General features: G+C 35.1%; 1 protein-coding gene across 2 annotated transcripts in view; it reads right to left on the bottom strand.

Moving 5' to 3' along the window:
• Positions 1 to 19,322, bottom strand: part of PHKA2 (phosphorylase kinase regulatory subunit alpha 2) — a 120,018-nt gene that overhangs the window by 80,481 nt on the left and 20,215 nt on the right. For both annotated transcript variants that reach the window (XM_074192324.1, XM_074192325.1), the window contains exon 5: positions 16,437 to 16,519. In XM_074192324.1, the coding sequence (XP_074048425.1) occupies positions 16,437 to 16,519 (83 nt within the window). The remainder of the gene's footprint in view (positions 1 to 16,436; positions 16,520 to 19,322) is intronic.

The raw sequence follows: 19,322 nt of genomic DNA, 5'->3' as shown, positions 1-19,322 counted from the left end.
TAAATATATAAATGACAAATAAATATTATTTTGCTGAATGACACTAAATCTGATTTATTTTGGTTCATCTTAATATTTTAAATTGCTACATTCAAATGTATATTGAAGGCAGGAAACAGGAAGGATACAAGAACTTCAGTGCATGGATTATAACCAGATAAAACTAAAGCTAGAAAGATCATAGCTATCTAGTTTTAATTTCCATTTCTTGGAGAAATGTTCAGCAGATTAAGACTACAATTTAACTTCCATAAAGCTAAAATTGGTATACACATGCTGCAATGAAAAAAAGGTAATATAAATCAGTTAATTTTTTCAATCATAAAAGTAAGTTTACATATTTGGGTAGATAGGTTGAGTCACAAATTTCACATCTTACGCTTCAAGGTATACCTTAATTTTTCTAATTCCTTAAATTTATTTAAAGAAATACTAGTATTTAGTACTAATATTACAGTATAGAGAAGTGATAGTTCTGATACAATTGAAGGCTACTGGGCTGGGAGTATGAACCAGTTCAAATCCTACCTTTCACACTTATTGGCTCTGTGTCACTTGGGACAAATAACTTTAACTTCTCAGATTTTTAGTTCACTCATCTTTAAAAAGAAATAAAATTTGCCCTACTCACTTCATGGCTGTTTTGAAAAAAAAAAGCACTTTGTAAATGATGAAGCTATCATATAGGCTACTATATTTTTCTTTTAAAACAATGCAAATTGGGACTTCTGGCCAAGATGGTGGAGACAAGACAGGCACTGTGTTAAGTGCTCCTAGGGTTCTCTCAAAAATAACCTGAAATAAACCTCTTAACAGAAACTCGATTGACAAAACTCAGAAAAAGAAACTAGGAAAAGGAACACCTACCAACAATGTCTGTCTCAGGGGACCATGGGTGAACCGGGAGCAAAGACCAGAGGGTGGGCACAGGGACAGTATCTGGGGGAAGCCAGAGGACTGGCCTCAGCCGCAGAGGCTTAACCAACTTTAGCTGTGGGCTAAAGGGGCCAGGGGAAGGGAGGTCTGCATGCCTGAAAATTGTCTAGCTCAGTATGGGTCCTGAGCTCCATACTTTTAGGGAAGCATTCTTCCAGGAACAAACAGTAGCTGCCACCCCCACCTCCTCAGGCTCAGGTGTGGACTTCCTCCATAGGCCCAACCCATTGTTCAAGGTCAACACAAGCCCTGCTGCCCCTCCTCAGCCCCCCCCCACTCCCTCCAGGATTGTGAGAAAGCAACTAGCACCCCTACTGGCCAGCCCTTGGAATTACTAAGCCAAGTAAACAAAGCCTCTAGGGTTTTCAATAACAAACCTCTGAGAGCCAGTCCCTCCCCCCAATACAAGATACTAAAAAAATGAAGAAAAAAGGCAGTGAAAAGGGGAACTCATGAAGAAATACTTGGAAGAATCAGATTCTAACCCAGAGAGATCTAGCACTTCTGAGTAGAATATGAACTAATCTCCAGCCCAGAAAGACTTCTTTGAAGACATCAGGAAGGTATTTAGAAATCAATTGGAAAGATTGGGAGAAGAAACTCAAGAGAAAATTAACACATTGCAAGAGAAAATTAGCATCTCACAAGAAGAAAACAAATCCTTGGAAAATACAATTGGATAAATACAAAATGAGAATAATTCTCTCAGATCATCAATTAGGCAAATGCAAAAAGAAAATAATTCTTTCAAATCCTCAATTGGGCAAATGCAAAAAGAAAGTAATTCTCTCAAAACTCTATTTGAGCAAATGGAAAACTCCTTCAAAAACAAAACTGACTAATTGGAAAATGAATTACAAAAGGTAAATGAAGAAAATTCTTCTTTTAAAAAGTATGGAATCTGTGGAAACTAATGACTTCATGAAACAACAAGATTCTGTTACACAAAACCAAAAGATCTAAAAAATAGAAGAAAATGTAAAATACCTCATTAACAAAACCACTGACCTTGTGGACTGACTGAGAAGGGACTACTTGAGAAATATAGGACTTCCTGAAAACTTTAAAGACAAAAAAAGCCTGGATTTAATATTAAAAGATTTAGTGATGGAAAACTTCCTGATATCAAGAAACCAGAGGGCAATATGGTTATTGAAAGAATATTTCCATCCCTTCCGGAAAGAGATCCTAAAATGAAAACACCAAGAAATATTGTGGCTAAATTCCAGAATTATCAGATAAAAAGAGAAAATCTTGCAAGCAGCCAGAAAGAAACAATTTAAATACCAAGGAGCCACAGTAAGAATTGTGCAGGACCTGGCTGCATCAACATTAAGGGATCGAAGGGCCTGGAATGAGATATTCCAAAGAGCAAGGGAGCTTGGAAAGCAGCCAAGAATACACTATCTGGCAAAGCTGAGCCCTCACTTCTGGGGGAAAAGATGGACACTGAATGAAATGGGATCCTTTCACAACAGTTCCTGATGAAAAGACTAGAGCGAAATAGAAAATTTGGACATCAAACAAGAGGCTCAAGAGACACATGAAAATGTTAAAACAAAGGGTAAAGGGGAAAAAACCCTATTAGCCAATAAGATGAAACTGGCTATATCCCTACCTGGGAGACAGACTCTAATAACTCTCAAAAATTGTAACTCTGGGGAGGCTAGGTGGCGTAGTGGATAAAGCACCGGCCCTGGAGTCAGGAGTACCTGGGTTCAAATCCGGTCTCAGACACCTAATAATTACCTAGCTGTGTGGCCTTGGACAAGCCACTTAACCCCATTTGCCTTGCAAAAAAAAAGCCTAAAAAAAATTGTAACTCTGTTAGAGAGAATATATTTAGCCAGAAGTGATAGACACTCATGATTTTCTGTGACTCAGACAGAATGATTTAAAAACAATACCTCCTTAAAAAGGGGGACAGTAAGGAAACAGAAGGATGGAGGAGACCGAATGGGGTAAATCACATTACATTAAGAGGTACAAAAGACCATTTGCAATAGAGGAGATGAAAGGAGGTTAGAACCACCTGAATTTTCTTCTCATCAGACTTGGCTTGAAGTTAACTTATACACACTCAGTTAAGAAACTTATGTTACTTTTCAAGTATAAAAGGGGACAAGGGGAGGGGGGGGAGAAAAAGGGGAACTAACAGAGGAAGGGAAGGAGGAAGGGGAAATGGGAAAGAAAATGGAGGGGGGGTTGTTATAGGAGGGAAAACACACTGAAGGAGGCGAAATTCAGAAACCAAATACCTGTGGATATGGATAAAGGGAAAAGAGAGGAAAATTACAGAGGGAAGATAGCATGGAGGGCCATAAAGAGTTAGTAATTATAACTTTGAATGTGAATGGGATGAACTCTCCCTTAAAACGCAAGTGAATAGCAGTGGATTAAAAACCAGAATCCTACAATATACTGCTTATAAGAAACTCATTTGATGCAGAGAGATACATATAGAGTAAAGGTAAAAGGTTGAAGCAAAATATATTTATTATATATATATGTTCAGCTGAAGTGAAAAAACCAGGGGCTACAATCCTTATCTCAGACAAAGCAGCTGCAAAAAGTAGATAGTGTTTCAATACTAAATATGTATGCACCCAATGGTATAGCATCCAAATTCTTAGAAGAGAAGTTGAAAGAGCTACTGGAAGACAAAGACAGCAAAACTCTACTAGTGGGAGACCTCAAACTCCTACTCTCAGATTTAGATAAATCTAATCATAAAATAAACAAGAAGGAAGTTAAGGAGGTAAATGGATTGTTTGAAAACTTAGAGATGATAGACTTATAGAGGAAGTTGAAGGGTGAGAGAAAGGAATATACTTTCTTTTCTACAGTACATGGCACTTACAAAAAAAACTGAATATGTACTAAGGCATTAAAAACCTAATGACAATTGCAGAAAGGCAGAAATAGTGAATACATCTTTCTCAGATCATAATACAATAAAACCATATGCAATATTGGGACAGAGAGATATAGACCCCAAACTAAATAACCTTATTTTATTTAAAGAATTATTGGATCAAACAACAAATTATAGAAAGAATTAAATTAATTATTTCATCCTAGATAATGACAATAATGAAACAGCATACCAAAACCTATGGGATATACTCAATGCAGCAGTGAGGGGATATATTACTTCTTTAAATGCCTACATGAATAAATTAGAAAAAAAAGAAATCAAAAAACTAAATATGCAACTAAAAAAAATTAGAGAAAGAACAAATTAACCCCCCCAATTAAATATCAAATTGGAAGTTCTAAAAATTAAAGGAGAAATAATAAAATTAAAAGGAAGAAAATTATTGAATAAATAAAACCAAGAGTTGGTTTTATGAAAAAAAAATAAAATTTATAAACCTCTGGTCAATTTGATTAAAAGAAAGAAGGAAACCAAATTGCTAGTATCAAAAGTGAAAAAAGGTGAACTCACCACCAATAAAGAGGAAATTAAAATAATAATTTAGAATTATTTTGCCCAACTCTTTGCTAATAAATTTGACAATCATAGTGAAATGGAAAAATATTTACAAAAATATAAGTTATCCAGGTTAAATGAAGAGGAGATTAAATACTTAAAGAACCCTATCTCAGAAAAAAGAAATTCAACAAGCCATCATTGAACTCCCTAAGGAAAAAATATCCAGGGTCTGATGGATTCACAAGTGAATTCTATCAAACATTTAAGGAACAATTGATTGAAATTCTATATAAACTCTTTGGAAAAATAGAGGAGACAGAATTTTGCCTAACCCTTTCTATGATACCAATATGGTGCTGATACCTAAATCAGGAAGAGTTAAAACAGAGCAAGAAAATTATAGACCTATCTCCCTGATGAATATAGATGGAAAAATCTTTTTTTTAGATTTTTGCAAGGCAATGGGGTTAAGTGGCTTGCCCAAGGCCACACAGCTAGGTAATTATTAAGTGTCTGAGACGGGATTTGAACCCAGGTACTCCTGACTCCAGTGCCGGTGCTAGATGCAAAAATCTTAAATAAAATCTTAGCAAAATGAATAAAATTTATCACTAGGATAATAAATTTTGACCAAATAGGATATATCTCAGGAATGCAGGGTTGGTTCACTATTAGGAAAACAGTATAATTAATTAACTAATTACATCAATAACAAACCTCTCAGAAATCATATGGTTATATCAATAGATGCTGAAAAAGGTTTTGGCAAAATACAGCACCCATTCCTACTAAAAATACTAGAAAGTTTAGGACTAAATGGATTGTTCCTTCGAATAATAAGTAGTATCTATGTGAAACCATCAACAAGCATTACATGCAATAGGAATAGGCTAGAGGCATTCCCAGTAAGATCAGGGGTGAAATAAAGACGCCCATTATCACCACCACAATGTAATATTGTATTAGAAATGTTAACTTCAGCAACAAGAGAAGAAAAAGAAATTGAAGGAATTAGAATTGGGAAGGGACAAAACTCTCTCTCTGCAGATACCATGATGCAGATACCGAGAGAATTCCCAAAAATCATCTAAAAAACTACTAGAAATAGTTAGCAACTTTAGCAAAGTCACGGGATATAAAATAAACCCTCATAAATCCTCAACATTTCTATATATGACTAGCAAGATGAAGTTGAAAGAGCTAGAAAGAGAAATCCCATTCAAATTAACTTCAAACAAAATACATGGCAGTCTACCTGTCAAGGCATACTCAGAAACTTTTTGAAAACAATTACAAAACACTTCTCACACAAATAATAACAGATTTCAATAACTGAGCAAATATCAACTGTTCATGGATAGGCCAACTTTATATAATAAAAATAATTCTACCGAAACTAAACTACCTGTTTAGAGCCCTGCCAATCAAAATTCCAAAAAATTACTTCAATGAGTTAGAAAAAGGTGTAAGTAAATTCATATGGAGGAAAAAAAAGGCAAGAATTTCTAGGTATTCAAAGAAAAAAGCGCAAAATGAGGTGGCTTAACCTTACCAGTTCTAAAATTATATTATAAAGCATCAGCTATCAAAACTTGTCTGGTATTGGCTAAGAAATAGTGGTGGATCAGTGGGATAGATTAGGTACAATAGCAGGAAATGATTATAGTAATCTGCTGTTTCATAATCCCAAAGAATCCAGCTACTGGGACAAAAACTTGTTCTTTGGAAAAAAAACATTGGGAAAATTGGAAGTCAGTATGGAAGAAATTTAGATTACATCAACACCTCACACCCTATACCAAGATAAGATCAAAATGCATGTAGGATTTAGACAAAAAAACAATATTTTAAGCAAACTAGGAGATCAAGCATAGTTTACCTTTCAGATCTACGGAAAGGGAAGCAGTTTATGACCAAGGAAGAGATGGAGAACATCATTAAAACAAACTAGATAATTTTGATTACATTAAATTAAAAAGCTTTTACACAGACAAAACCCACTGAAACCAAGATCAAAAGAAATGCTGTGAATTGGGAAACAATTTTTACAACTAGTATTTCTAACAAAGGACTCATTTCTAAAATATACAGAGATCTGAGTCAAATTTTCAAAGAAAAAAATGCAATTCCCCAACTGACAAACAATATGCAAAGGCAGTTTACAGATGAGGAAACTAAAACAATCCAGTCATATGAAAAATTGTGCTAAATCATTACTAATTAGAAAAATACCAATTAAAGCATCTCTGAGGTACCACCTTACACCTCTCAGACTAACCAATATGATCAGAAAGGACAATGATCAATGTTGGAAGGGAAGTGGGAAATCTGGGACACTAATACATTGTTGGTGTAGATATGAACTCATCCAAACTTACTGGAGAGCACTTTGGAATTACGCCCAAAAGGTACCAAAATGTGCATACCTTTTGACCTAGCCATACCACTACTGGGTCTATACCCCAAAGAGATTATGAAAAAGAGTAAAAACATCACTTGTACAAAATTATTCATAGCAGCCTTGTTTTGTGGTGGCAAAAAATTGGAAATTAAACGAATGTCCTTCAACTGGGGGATGGCTTAACAAACTGTGGTATATTTATGTCATGGAACACTATTGGTCTATTAGAAACTAGGAAAGATGGGAATTCAGGGAACCCTGGAGGAATTTGCATGTAGTGATGCTGAGAGAGATGAGCAGAACCAGAAAAACACTGTACACTCTAACAGCAACATGGGGGTGGATGATCAAACTTGATGAACTTGCTCATCTCATCAAAGTAACAATCAGGGACAATTTTGGGTTATCAGCGATGGAGGATATCATCTGCATCCAGAGAAAGAACTGTGGAGTTTCAACCAAGACCAAAGACTATATTAACTATAATTAAACCCCCCCAATATGTTATTATGTAATTTTGCTATCTCTTACACCTTATTTTTATAGGTATATGATTTCTCTCATCGCATTCAACTTAGATCAGCGTATACCATGGAAACAATGTCAATTTTATTGTTTTTTTCCTGTGGTTTCTACTGTTCTGTTTTTAATTTATTTTTATTAAAGATATTATTTGAGTTTTACAATTTCCCCCCTAATCTTGCTTCCCTCCCCCCACAACCCCACAGAAAGCACTCTGTTAGTCTTTACTTTGTCTCCATGTTGTACCTTGATCCAAATTGGGTGTGAGGAGAGAAATCATATCCTTAAATAAGAGAAGTCTAAGAGGTAAAAAGATCTGACAATATCTGTTTTAGTCTATATTAAAGGGAATAGTTCTTGCACTTTGTTCAAACTCCACAGGTCCTTATCTGGATACAGATGGCACTCTCCTTTGCAGAGGACCCAAAATTGTTCATGATTGTTGCACTGATGGAATGAGCAAGTCCTTCAAAGTTGAACCTCAATCCCATGTTGCTGTTAGGGTGTACAGTTTTTTCTGGTTCTGCTCATCTCACTCAGCATCAGTTCATGTAAATCCCTCCAGGCTTCCCTGAAATCCCGTCCCTCCTGGTTTCTAATAGAACAATAGTGTTCCATGACATACATATACTACAATTTGCTAAGCCATTCCCCAAGTGAAGGACGTTTACTTGATTTCCAATTCTTTGCCACCACAAACAGGGCTGCTATATTTTTGTACAAGTAATGTTTTTACCCTTTTTAATCATCTCTTCAGGGTATAGACCCAGTAGTGGTATTTCTAGGTCAAAGGGTATGCACATTTTTGTTGCCCTTTGGGCATAGTTCCAAATAGCTCTCCAGAAGGGTTGGAGGAGTACACAGCTCCACCAACAGTGTAATAGTGTCCCAGATTTCCCACAACCCTTCCAACAATGATCATTATCCTTCCTGATCATATTGGCCAATCTGAGAGGTGTGAGGTGGTACCTCAGGGAAGCTTTAATTTGCATTTCTCTAAAAATTAATGATTTAGAACATTTTTTCATGACTATGGATTGCTTTGATCTCATCTGTAAATTTCCTTTGCATATCCTTTGACCATTTGTCAACTGGGGAATGGCTTTTTGTTTTAAAAATATGACTCAGTTCCTTGTATATATTTTAGAAATGAGTCCTTTGTCAGAATCATCAGTTGTAAAGATTATTTCCCAATTTACTACATTTCTTTTGATCTTGGTTACATTGGTTCTATCTGTGCAAAAGCCTTTTAATTTAATGTAATCGAAATCACCTAATTGGTTTTTGGTGATGTTCTCCAACTCTTCCTTAGTCATAAACAGCTCCCCTTTCCATAGATCTGACAGGTAGACTAGTCCATGATCTTCTAATTTGCTTATTTTTTTTATGTCTATGTCCTGTAACCATTTGGATCTTATCTTGGTAAAGGGTGTGAGGTGTTGGTCTAATCTAAGTTTCTTCCATACTAACTTCCAATTATCCCAGCAATTTTTATCAAAGAGGGAGTTTTTATCCCAATGGCCGGACTCTTTGGGTTTATCAAACAGCAGATTACTATAATCATCTCCTGCTCTTACACCTAGTTTATTCCACTGGTCCACCACTCGATTTCTTAGCCAATACAAAACAGTTTTGATGACTGATGCTTTATAATATAATTTTAAATTGGGTAGGGCTAAGCCACCTTCTTTTGCACTTTTTTTCATTAAGCTCCTGGCAAATCTTGACTTTTTATTTCTCCATATGAATTTACTTACAATTTTTTATAGCTCATTTTTTTTTGGAATTTTGATTGGTAGGGCACTAAACAGATAGTTTAGTTTTGGTAGAATTGTCATTTTTATTATATTAGCTCTACCTGTCCATGAGCAGCCGATATTTGCCAAGTTATTTAAATCTTATTTAATTTGTGTGAGAAGTGTTTTATAATTGTTTTCAAAAAGATTCTAAGTCTGTCTTGGCAAAAAGACTCACAAATATTTTATATTGTCTGAGGTTACTTTGAATAGGATTTCTCTTTCTAGCTCTTCCTGCTATTTCTTGCTAGACATATATAGAAAAGTTGAGGATTTATGAGGGTTTATTTTATAACCTGCAACTTTGCTAAAATTGCTACTTGTTTGCCGTAGTTTTTTGGATGATTTCTTGGGATTCTCTAGGTAGAACATCATGTCCTCTGCAAAGAGTGAGATTTTTGTCTCTTCCTTTCCAATTCTAATTGCTTCAATTTCTTTTTCTTCTCTAATTGCTGATGCTAACATTTCTAATACAATATTGAATAGTAGTGGTTATAATGGGCACCCTTGTTTCACCCCTGATGTTATTGGGAATGCCTCTAATGTGTCCCCATTAAATATAATGCTTGTTGATGGTTTCAAATAGATACTGCTAACTATTTTAAGGAACAGTCCATTTATTCCTACACTCTCTAGTGTTTTTAATAGTTTTTAATAATGGATGCTGTATTTTGTCAAAAGCTTTTTCAGCATCTATTGCTATGATCATATCATTTCTGATAGGTTTGTTATTGATATAATTGAGTATACTAACAGTTTTCCTAATATTGAACCAGCCCTGCATTCCTGGAATAAATCCTACTTGATCAAAATGTATTATCCTAGTGAAGACTTGTAATCATTTTGCTAAGATTTTATTCAGGATTTTTGCATCTATATTCATCAGGGAAATGGGTCTATAATTTTCTTTCTGTTTTACTCTTCCTGGTTTAGGTAACAGTACCATATTGGTTTCACAGAAAGAGTTAGGCAGAGTTTCATCTTTCCCTCTTTTTCCAAAGAGTTTATATAGGATTGGAACCAACTGTTCCTTAAATGTTTGGTAGAATTCACTTGTGAATCCATCAAGCCCTGGAGTTTTTTTTTTTTTTAGGGAGTTCAGTAATGGCTTGTTGAATTTCTTTTTCTGACACAGTGTTTAGGTATTTAATCTCTTCATCATTTAACTTGGGCAACTTATATTTTTGTAAATACTCATCCATTTCACTTAAGATTATCTAATTTCTTGGCATAGATTTGGGCAAAATAATTTCGAATTATTACTTTAATTTCCTCCTCATTTATGGTGAGTTCACCTTTTTCATTTATGATGGTAGCAATTTGGTTTTCTTTTTTTTTAATCAAATTGACCAGAGGTTTATCAATTTTACTGTTTTTTTCATAATACCAACTTTTGGTTTTATTTATTAATTGAATAGTTTTTTTTGCTTTGGATATTATTAATTTCTCCTTTAATTTGTAAAATTTCTAATTTGGTATTTAATTGGGGATTTTTGATTTGTTCTTTCTCTAATTTTTTTAGTTGCATGTTTCATTCATTGATTTCCTCTTTCTCCCATTTATTCACGTAAGCATTGAGAGCTATTATATATCCCCTAAGAGTTGTTTTGAATGAATCTCATAGGTTTTGGTATGTTGTTTCAATATTATCATTATGTAGCATAAAATGGTTAATTCTTTCTATAATTTATTTTTTTGGTTCACTCATTTTTTAAAAGGGGGTTATTCAGTTTCCAATTTGTTCTGGGTCTATATCTCCTTGGCCCAGTGTTGCATATGACTTTTATTGTATTGTGATCTGAGAAAGATGTATTCACTATTTCTGCCTTTCTGCAGTTGATCATTAGGTTTTTATATCCTAGTACATGGTCAATTTTTGTATAAGTTCCATGTACTGAAAAGAAAAAGGTATATCCTTTCTATCCCCATTCAGTTTCCTCCATAAATCTACCATATCTAATTTTTCTAACAAGCTATTTACCTCCTAAACTTCTTTCTTGTTTATTTTATGATTTGATTTATCTAGATCTGAAAGTGGGAGGTTGAGGTCCCCCACTAGTAGAATTTTGCTGTCTATGTCTTCCTGTAGTTCTTTCAGCTTCTCCTCTAAGAATTTGGGTGCTGTCTCACCAGGTGCATATATATTCAATATTGAAATGACTTTGTCTATGGTACCTTTTAGGAGGATAACACTATTTTTGCTGCTGCTTTGTCTGAGATAAGAATTGCTACCCGTGCTTTTTTTACTTCAGCTGAAGCAAAATATATTTTGATTCCAACCTTTTACCTTTACTCTATACGTATGTCTCTGCTTCAAATGAGTTTCATTTAAGCAGCATATTGTAGGATTCTGGTTTTTTAATCCACTCTGCTATTTGCTTACATTTTAAGGGAGAGTTCATCCCATTCACATTTAAGGTTATGATTACTAATTCTTTATTGCCCTCCGTGCTATGTTCCCTCTGTTTGTATTTTTCCCCCTTTCCTCCCCTTTATCCATATTCCCCAATATTTTGTTTCTGAATACCACCCCTTTCAGTGTGTTTGCCCACCTATATCAATGCTCGCCTTTCTTTCCCCTTTTCCTTCCCTTCCTTTTGTTATTTCCCCTTTGTTACCCCACTCCCTTTCCCTTTCTCCACCCCCCCCCCCCCGTCCCTTTTCCCCCTTTTAATACATGAAAGGTTAGATGTTTTTTAAGTTGACTGAGTATGTGTAGGTTGCCTTTAATCCAAGTCTAATGAGAAGAAGATTCAGGTGTTTCTCCTCTGCTCCCTTCTTCCCCTCTATTACCAAAGTTATTCTGTACCTCTTAGTGTAATGAGATTTACCCCATTCAATCCCCTCCCTCCTCCAGTCTCTTTCCTGTCCCCTTTTTAAAGAGGTAGCGTTTTTTTAGATCATTCTATCTAAGTCATAGAAAATTCTGAGTGTCTGTCCCTTCTAGTCCAGTATATTCTACAGAATAGAGTCAAAATTTCTGAGAGTTATCAGTCTTTCTCCCAAGTGGGGTTAAAGCCAATTACATACCATTAGATAGCAGTCTCGTGGATAGGTCATGAATGTCCATCATTTCTCACTAGGTGTATTCACTCTGTTAGAGTTACAAATCTCAAGATTTATGAGAATCTTTCCCCCCCTGCCAAGCTGGGATATAGCCAGCTTCAACTTACAGGATTGCACTTTTTTCCTTTTATCGCCCCCCCCCCCCTCTTTACCTTTTTATGTGTCTCCTGAACCTCCTGTTTGATATCCAAATTTTCTGTTTAGCTCTGGTGTTTTCATCAGAAAGTTTTGGAATTCTTCCACTTCATTAAATGTCCATCTTTTTCACTGGAAGAGAAGGCTCGCTTTGCAGGAAAGCAGATTCTTGGCTGCATTCCAAGCTCCCCTGCTCTTCGAAATATCTCATTCCAGTCCCTTCGATCCCCTAATGTTGATGCAGCCAGGTCCTGCGTGATCCTTACTGTGGCTCCTTGATATTTAAATTGTTTCTTTCTGGCTGCTTGCAGGATTTTCTCTTTTATCTGATAGTTCTGGAGTTTGGCCACAACATTCCTTGGTGTTTTCATTTTAGGATCTTTATCTGGTGGGGATCGATGTACTCTTTCACTAACTACTTTGCCCTCCGATTCCATGATATCAGGGCAGTTTTCTTTCACTAGATTCTGTAATATTAAATTCAGGCTTTTTTTTTCTCATCAGTGTTTTCAGGAAGTCCTATAATTTTCAGGCTGCCCCTACTTGATCTATTCTTGAGGTCAGTGGTTTTGTTGATGAGGTATTTTACATTCACTTACATTTTTTGTATTTTTTGATTTTGTTTAACTGACTCTTGCTGTCTCATGGAGTCATTAGTTTCTGTAGACTCCATTCTTTTTTTGGGGGAGGAGTTTTCTTCACTAACCTTTTGTAACTCCTTTTCCAATTGGTCAATTCTATTTTTGAAAGAGCTTTCCCTTTGACCATTTGAGGTTTTGAGAGAATTAATTTCTTTTTTGCATTTGCTCATTTGAGGATCTGAGAGAATTATTCTCATTTTGTATTGGTCCAATTGATGATCTGAGAGATTTATTCTCCTTTTGTATTTGTCCAATTGTACTTTCTAAGGTTTTGTTTTCTTGTTGCAAGGTATTAATTGTCTCTCCCAAATTTTTAAGGTCCTTCCTTATTTCTTCAAGGAAGTCTTTCTGTGCTGGAGACCAGACTGTATTCTCCTTAGAGGTTCTGGGTCTCTCTGAGTTAGGGTGTTTCCCTTCCAAGAATTCTACTATGGATCCACCTTTTCGCTGACCCTTCTTCATTTTGCTAGGACCTTGAGTTGGGGGAGGGGGTTGCTTCACCGGGGCCTGGGATCGCCAAAGGCTTTACTCACTGAGTGCAGTTTCTCTGGCTGGCTAGTAGGAGATGTTGGTTGCTTTCTCTGGAGTGTCTGTGACCTAGACTGAGGCCTTCTCCAGTTGCTTGAAGGGAGGGGTTGGAGCTATTGAATCCTTGTGCCTTCAATTAATGGTGGGCTTTACCCTGGCCTGAGTTCATTCCTCAGCTGGGCTAGTTCTGCTCACACACCTGGGCCTGAGGAAGAAGTAGTTTGCATTTGTTTGTTTGGGAGGAGGTCTAAGTTGTAATGGGACAAAAGTTGCCCAGGATGGTGTCCGCAGCTCTCTTGCACCAGAACTCTCCCCCCAGCCCTGTCCCTAAGCTCCAGGGGGACAGCATGAACATCATCGCCTCTGCTCCCCCGCTGACCCAAGCCCTTGTTGTCCAGCCCCACTGCTGATCCAGCAGGTCCGGCTCTCAGGCCCTCAGACTCCTGGCTCCAATTCAGCTGTTAATCTGGCTGATCAGGGACTGACCCTCCCTCTGAGTCCAGACTAGAATTTGGCCAAAGCTGCTGATGGAGACAAATCCTGAGGTAGATGTTCTTTCTCCTGGCTTTTCTTTCTGGGTCAGATTTCTTTTAAGAGGTTTGCTTCATGTGATAGATGGGGAAGAGATGAGGAGACTTTAGAACTGTGCCTGTCTTCTCTCCGCCATCTTGGCCAGAAGTCTAATTTTATTGTTTTTTTCATAAAACCAGCTCTTGGTTTTATTTATTAGTTCAATAGTTTTCTTGCTTTCAATTTCATTAATTTCTCCTTTAATTTTGAGAATTTCTAATTTGGTATTTATTTGAGGTTTTTTTAATTTGTTCTTTCTCTAATTTTTTAGTTGCATATTGATTTCATTGATTTCTTCTTTCTCCAATTTATTCATGAAAGCATTTAAAGATATAATAAATCCCCTGACAGCCGCTTTGAGTGTGCCATCACAGGTTTTGGTATGTTGTTTCATTATTGTCATTATCTAGGATGAAATAATTAATTTTTTGCATAATTTGCTGCTTGATCCATTCCTTCTTTAAAATGAGGTTATTTAGTTTCCAATTCGTTTTGGGTCTATATCTCCCTGGCCCAGTACTGCATATGATTTTTATTGCATTATGATCTGTGAAAGATGTATCCATTATTTCTGCCTTTCTACAACTGATCATTATGTTTTTAATGCCCCAGTACATGGTCAATTGTTGTGTAAGTGCACCATGGAAACAATGTAGATTCCCTTCTCTGCAGGTGGGTGAAGGGAAGCAAGATTAGGAGAAAATTTTTAAAATTCAAAAATAAAATCTTTCTAAAATGGAAAAAATATAGAATTAAAGGAAAAATGCAAGTAACTAAATGAATACACTATGAAAATAAGAATAGGATCAGGCATTTTCAAATTTTAGACAAAGATAATAATTGTCAAAATATGTATACATAGATACTTTTCTATATTCAATTTTTGTAAATTTATGAGTTCCTCATTTTTGTCCCTTCGCTCTCGGCAGCAAGTTATCTGATATGTTAGTCATGTACAATTATGTTAAAAACGATTTCATACTAGTCAAGTTGTGAAAGAAGAATCCGATCAAAAGGAAAAAAAAACGTGAAAAACAAAAAACAAATTTTAAAAAAGTAAACAGTATGTTGTTTTGCATTCAGACTCCATAGTTCTTTCTCCGGATGTGGACAACAACACAAGTACCTTGAAACGATCTTTGATCACTGTATTGTTGAGAAGAGCTAATGTCTATCTCCCTTACTTGATTTTCAAAATACAATAGTATCTAAATTAATTTACAGATTTAGTATTATAAGAACAAAACTACCTAGGGATTATTTTTACATAACTAGAAAAAAATAAAATTCATCTGGAAGTCAAGTATCTTAAGAATAATAATTATTAAAGTGTAGGAAGAAAAGAAGCCTAGGCAGATCCAATTTCAAAATATACTGCATCAAGCAATAATTAGCAAAGATATTTGATATTGCTTTAGAAACTTGATAAATGAATCAGATTGGGTGACTCTAAAAACAAACTGTAGCATAATGTTCAAAAACCAAGGAAATAAATTACTGAGAGAAGGACTCACTATATAAAACAAAGATTACTAGGAAAGCTGCAAAGTAATGTGACCAAAATTAGGTTTAGAATAACACATCAAAAACACAGTAAGTATACTGGGTCAAATCATAAATTAGAAGCAAATATAAAAAGAAATCTTGCACAACTATGTATGGCAAAAGAGTATTTGATAAATTAAGAAACAGATACAACCTAAGAAGTTAAAAAAGCTGTTAACACAAAATCCAAAATCTTCAGTGCAAAATTCTGTTAGAATTGGAAGAAATTATGAAACCAATTTATCAAAGATGTGCTATACAAGATATATAGGCACACTCTCAGACAGTCAATTTGCTGATTTATTTTGCTTTACTACTTATTTGTTACAAAGGAAGAATTTAATTTTTATTTACTAGAAGAGAGGGAAGAGTTAGTGATTAATTTAAAAAAACAAAAGAACATTAATAAAACATTCAAAAGTATGAAGAATACAAAAAAGAATACAGAAGATAACAAAATTTTGTTGTCTTACTAAATTTAATATAACTTCTTAAAATGATGTATTAGAAGTTCACAATTTCATAGAGAATTCTTTAGTTCCTTTTCTTCATTCTCACTTTTTGTATTTTAACATTGTATGTTGGTGATTGAGCACATAATAGAAGGGGGGGAAAGGGAGAGTAGAGCTCAATGACTTTAGTGCACATATTAGCTCCAATTTTTATAAGCCTGTTTATACAGAGCAGAGAGCACTTTTCTTCCTATTTTTCTATACATATATTGAGATTATATTTAAAAAAATAGATTAGAAATTTTCTTCTTGAGGCAAAACACAATTATATAATTTATGCTTTAATAACAAGTCAAATTTGTCCCTACTACTGGGATAACTGAAAAGAGCACCAAGGTATATACTTACAGCAACTTTGTATGCTGCCTCAATGTAGAAAACAAGATTCTGTATGAAGGCCACCTCATCGAGGGTAAAAATAATACGTAAGCCTAATGAAAGAAAATAAATAATGATGGTAGTATAAAAAGAAAGATATCTGACAGCTTTAATTCAACTGAGCCCACATTTACCAAAGATTTAACATGTACAAGATGCTAAATGCCAGGGATACAAAGAGAAAAATGACAAAATGTCCCTCATCTCAAGAATCTTTTATTTCCCTTAGGGGGCCAAAACATGTAAACAGACACACAGATAAATGTATAAAATAATGCAAGGAAATCTGACAAGTGATAGCATGAGGGAAGGCTTCATAGAAGAAGCAACACCTGAGTGAAGCCTTAAAGGATGATAAAAATTCTGAAAACAAGAGATAAGAAGAGGTGTCAGGCTACTTTATCAGCAACATAGAGTATTGAGAAAAGAAAAAATGTGAACAAAAACAGAGGAAGGATAGTTTTAGTTTTCTAGCTAAGTAAAGGGAGAGATCATCTCTTAGGAGTAGGGGACTAAGAAGATAAGAGTGGTACAGGAGGCTAGTGGAGAAAAAAGCTTCAGAACTGCTGCATGGAGTCAATCTAAGAAAAATAATAGGATTGCCATTTAGCAGGGGGAATCCAACTGAAATGTGAATTTGTGATTCCCTCAGCTATGCTCATGAGTAGGAACAGAGAACACAGAAGGTGATGGTGGCCCAGGGTTGACAACAGAGTAGGTTTGAATTTAAAAAAAAAAAGATGAAGGGGTAGGGGCTGAAGGGTGGAGGATCAACTACAAGATGTAGGCTACAAATAGGAGAAGGTAGGCCCAGAATAGAAGTGACAGATTGGGAGAACCAAGAGGAGTGTAATGACTGCAAACCACAGAAAGAATAAAAAAATAAGTTTAAGAAGGATGGGACAGAAGAACAGATGAAAAACAGAAACTACCATTTATGGCACTTAGATCTGGAAGGTTCCTTTAGATGATGATGATGTTTGTCCTTTGTAACCAAAATGATCACATCATAATATGTATGATGACATGACTTGCATGATTATCTTTATTATAATAAGGGGAGTGTTGTGCAAAAGCATCCTTCTCATATGCATTTTCCAGAACCCTTCTACCCCATGGCCTGATTGGTAGAAAACAGGACTATTGGTGATGATCTGGAGTGGGAGTCTCTTAATCTTTGAATTGGTTTCCCTTCCTCTCATTTCCCAAGAGATAAATGGTCAAAGGATATAAACAGGCAGCTTTCAACAAAAGAAATCTAAATGATCAATAACTATATAAAAATGTTACAAATTATGGGGTGGCTAGGTTACATAGTGGATAGAGCACTGGCCCTGGAGTCAGGAGTACCTGAATTCAAATCCAGCCTCAGACACTTAATAATTGTCTAGCTGTGCGGCCTTGAGCAAGTCACTTAACCCCATTGTCTAGCAAAAAGCAAAAAAAAATTCCAAATTCCTAAAATGTAGGAAAATGCAAATTAAGCAACCCTTAGGTTTCACCTCAAAACTATCAGACTACTAAAGACGACAAAAGAGGAAATGACAAATGTTGAAAAGGCTTGGGTAAATGGCACATTGATTCACTGTCTGTGAAACCTATGAAATGGTCCAGCCATTCTAGAAAGTAATTTGGAAGTATAGCTAGCAAATTACCAAACTGTACAAACCCTTTTACCTAGTTACCACTACTAGAGATATCTCAAAAAGATAAAACAGGAAAAGGACCCAAATGCACAATACATTTATTGTAGCTCTTTTTATAGCAGTCAAAAACTAGAAACTAAGGGAATGCTACTGGGAAAGAGGTAAACAAAATGTAATATATGAATGTAATAGAGTATCGTTATACAATAAGATATGATGAAATGGACGGTTTTAGAGGAAACTGTGAACTAAGGCAAGATGAAGTGAATAGAATTAGGAGACCTATTTAAATAATGACATCAACATCATAAAGAAAAAATGACTTTGAATTCTCTTTAATGAAATGTTAAACCATAAGCCTAGAGGACTAAAGATGAAACATGCTTTCTGACTGCTGCCAGTGACTTAATGTACTTAAAATTTAGAACAATATATATTTTTTAACATGTCCGATGTGTGAAGTTGATTTGCTAGACTATGAAGTCTAAACTTGTTTTAAAAATAGTAATTTATTATTCAATTAAGGCAAGATTTAATGACAGGTAACAATAATAAACGTTTATAAAATTTTTTTTAAATGTAAGTAAAATTTTTTAAATCAAATTAAGTTCTCTGAGAGCACAGGTTGTTTCAATCTTTGTGTTTGTCTACTGAAGGTCTGACAGCGTCTGGAATACTTATTCCTTGATTTTTATTTAAAAAATCATGGTCAGTTCTGGATACCATATTTTTAAAAATATCTCTGACAAATCAGAGAATATAGAAATTGAAATACAAGATAAAAAAATGAACCAAACTTAGTCAAATTATTTCTACTATGTATAATAAATAAAAATCATTCTTCCAAGTAAAGTTTGACACAATTTATGTGAAAAAGACCCTTGATTTTAATGGACCTCAAATTTAATCTAATAACATTACAGTTAGGATATGTTGGATTAAAAACACACAAACACCCTCATGAAATCTTGGACAGAAGACTGTTTCTAGAACAAAGGAGTGAAAGCTACTTTTTAGTCTCTTCTGGTGTTTAGCTGTAAGAACTACATTTTTAGAAAGGATTTGGCAAGATGAAGCCCATGTGGAAAGAAGAATGGTGAGAAAACTAAGATTTTTTCCCAGGAAAACTTAAAGGAACCAGGCATATTTACCTTGCTTGAGGCAGATAATTAAGAGGGCAATGTGATACTACTGTCTTTGACTATCTAAA

The sequence above is a fragment of the Macrotis lagotis genome, chromosome 6, assembly GCF_037893015.1.
Source record: "Macrotis lagotis isolate mMagLag1 chromosome 6, bilby.v1.9.chrom.fasta, whole genome shotgun sequence".
NCBI lineage: Eukaryota > Metazoa > Chordata > Mammalia > Peramelemorphia > Peramelidae > Macrotis > Macrotis lagotis.
This window is presented reverse-complemented; position numbering and strand designations above follow the sequence as displayed.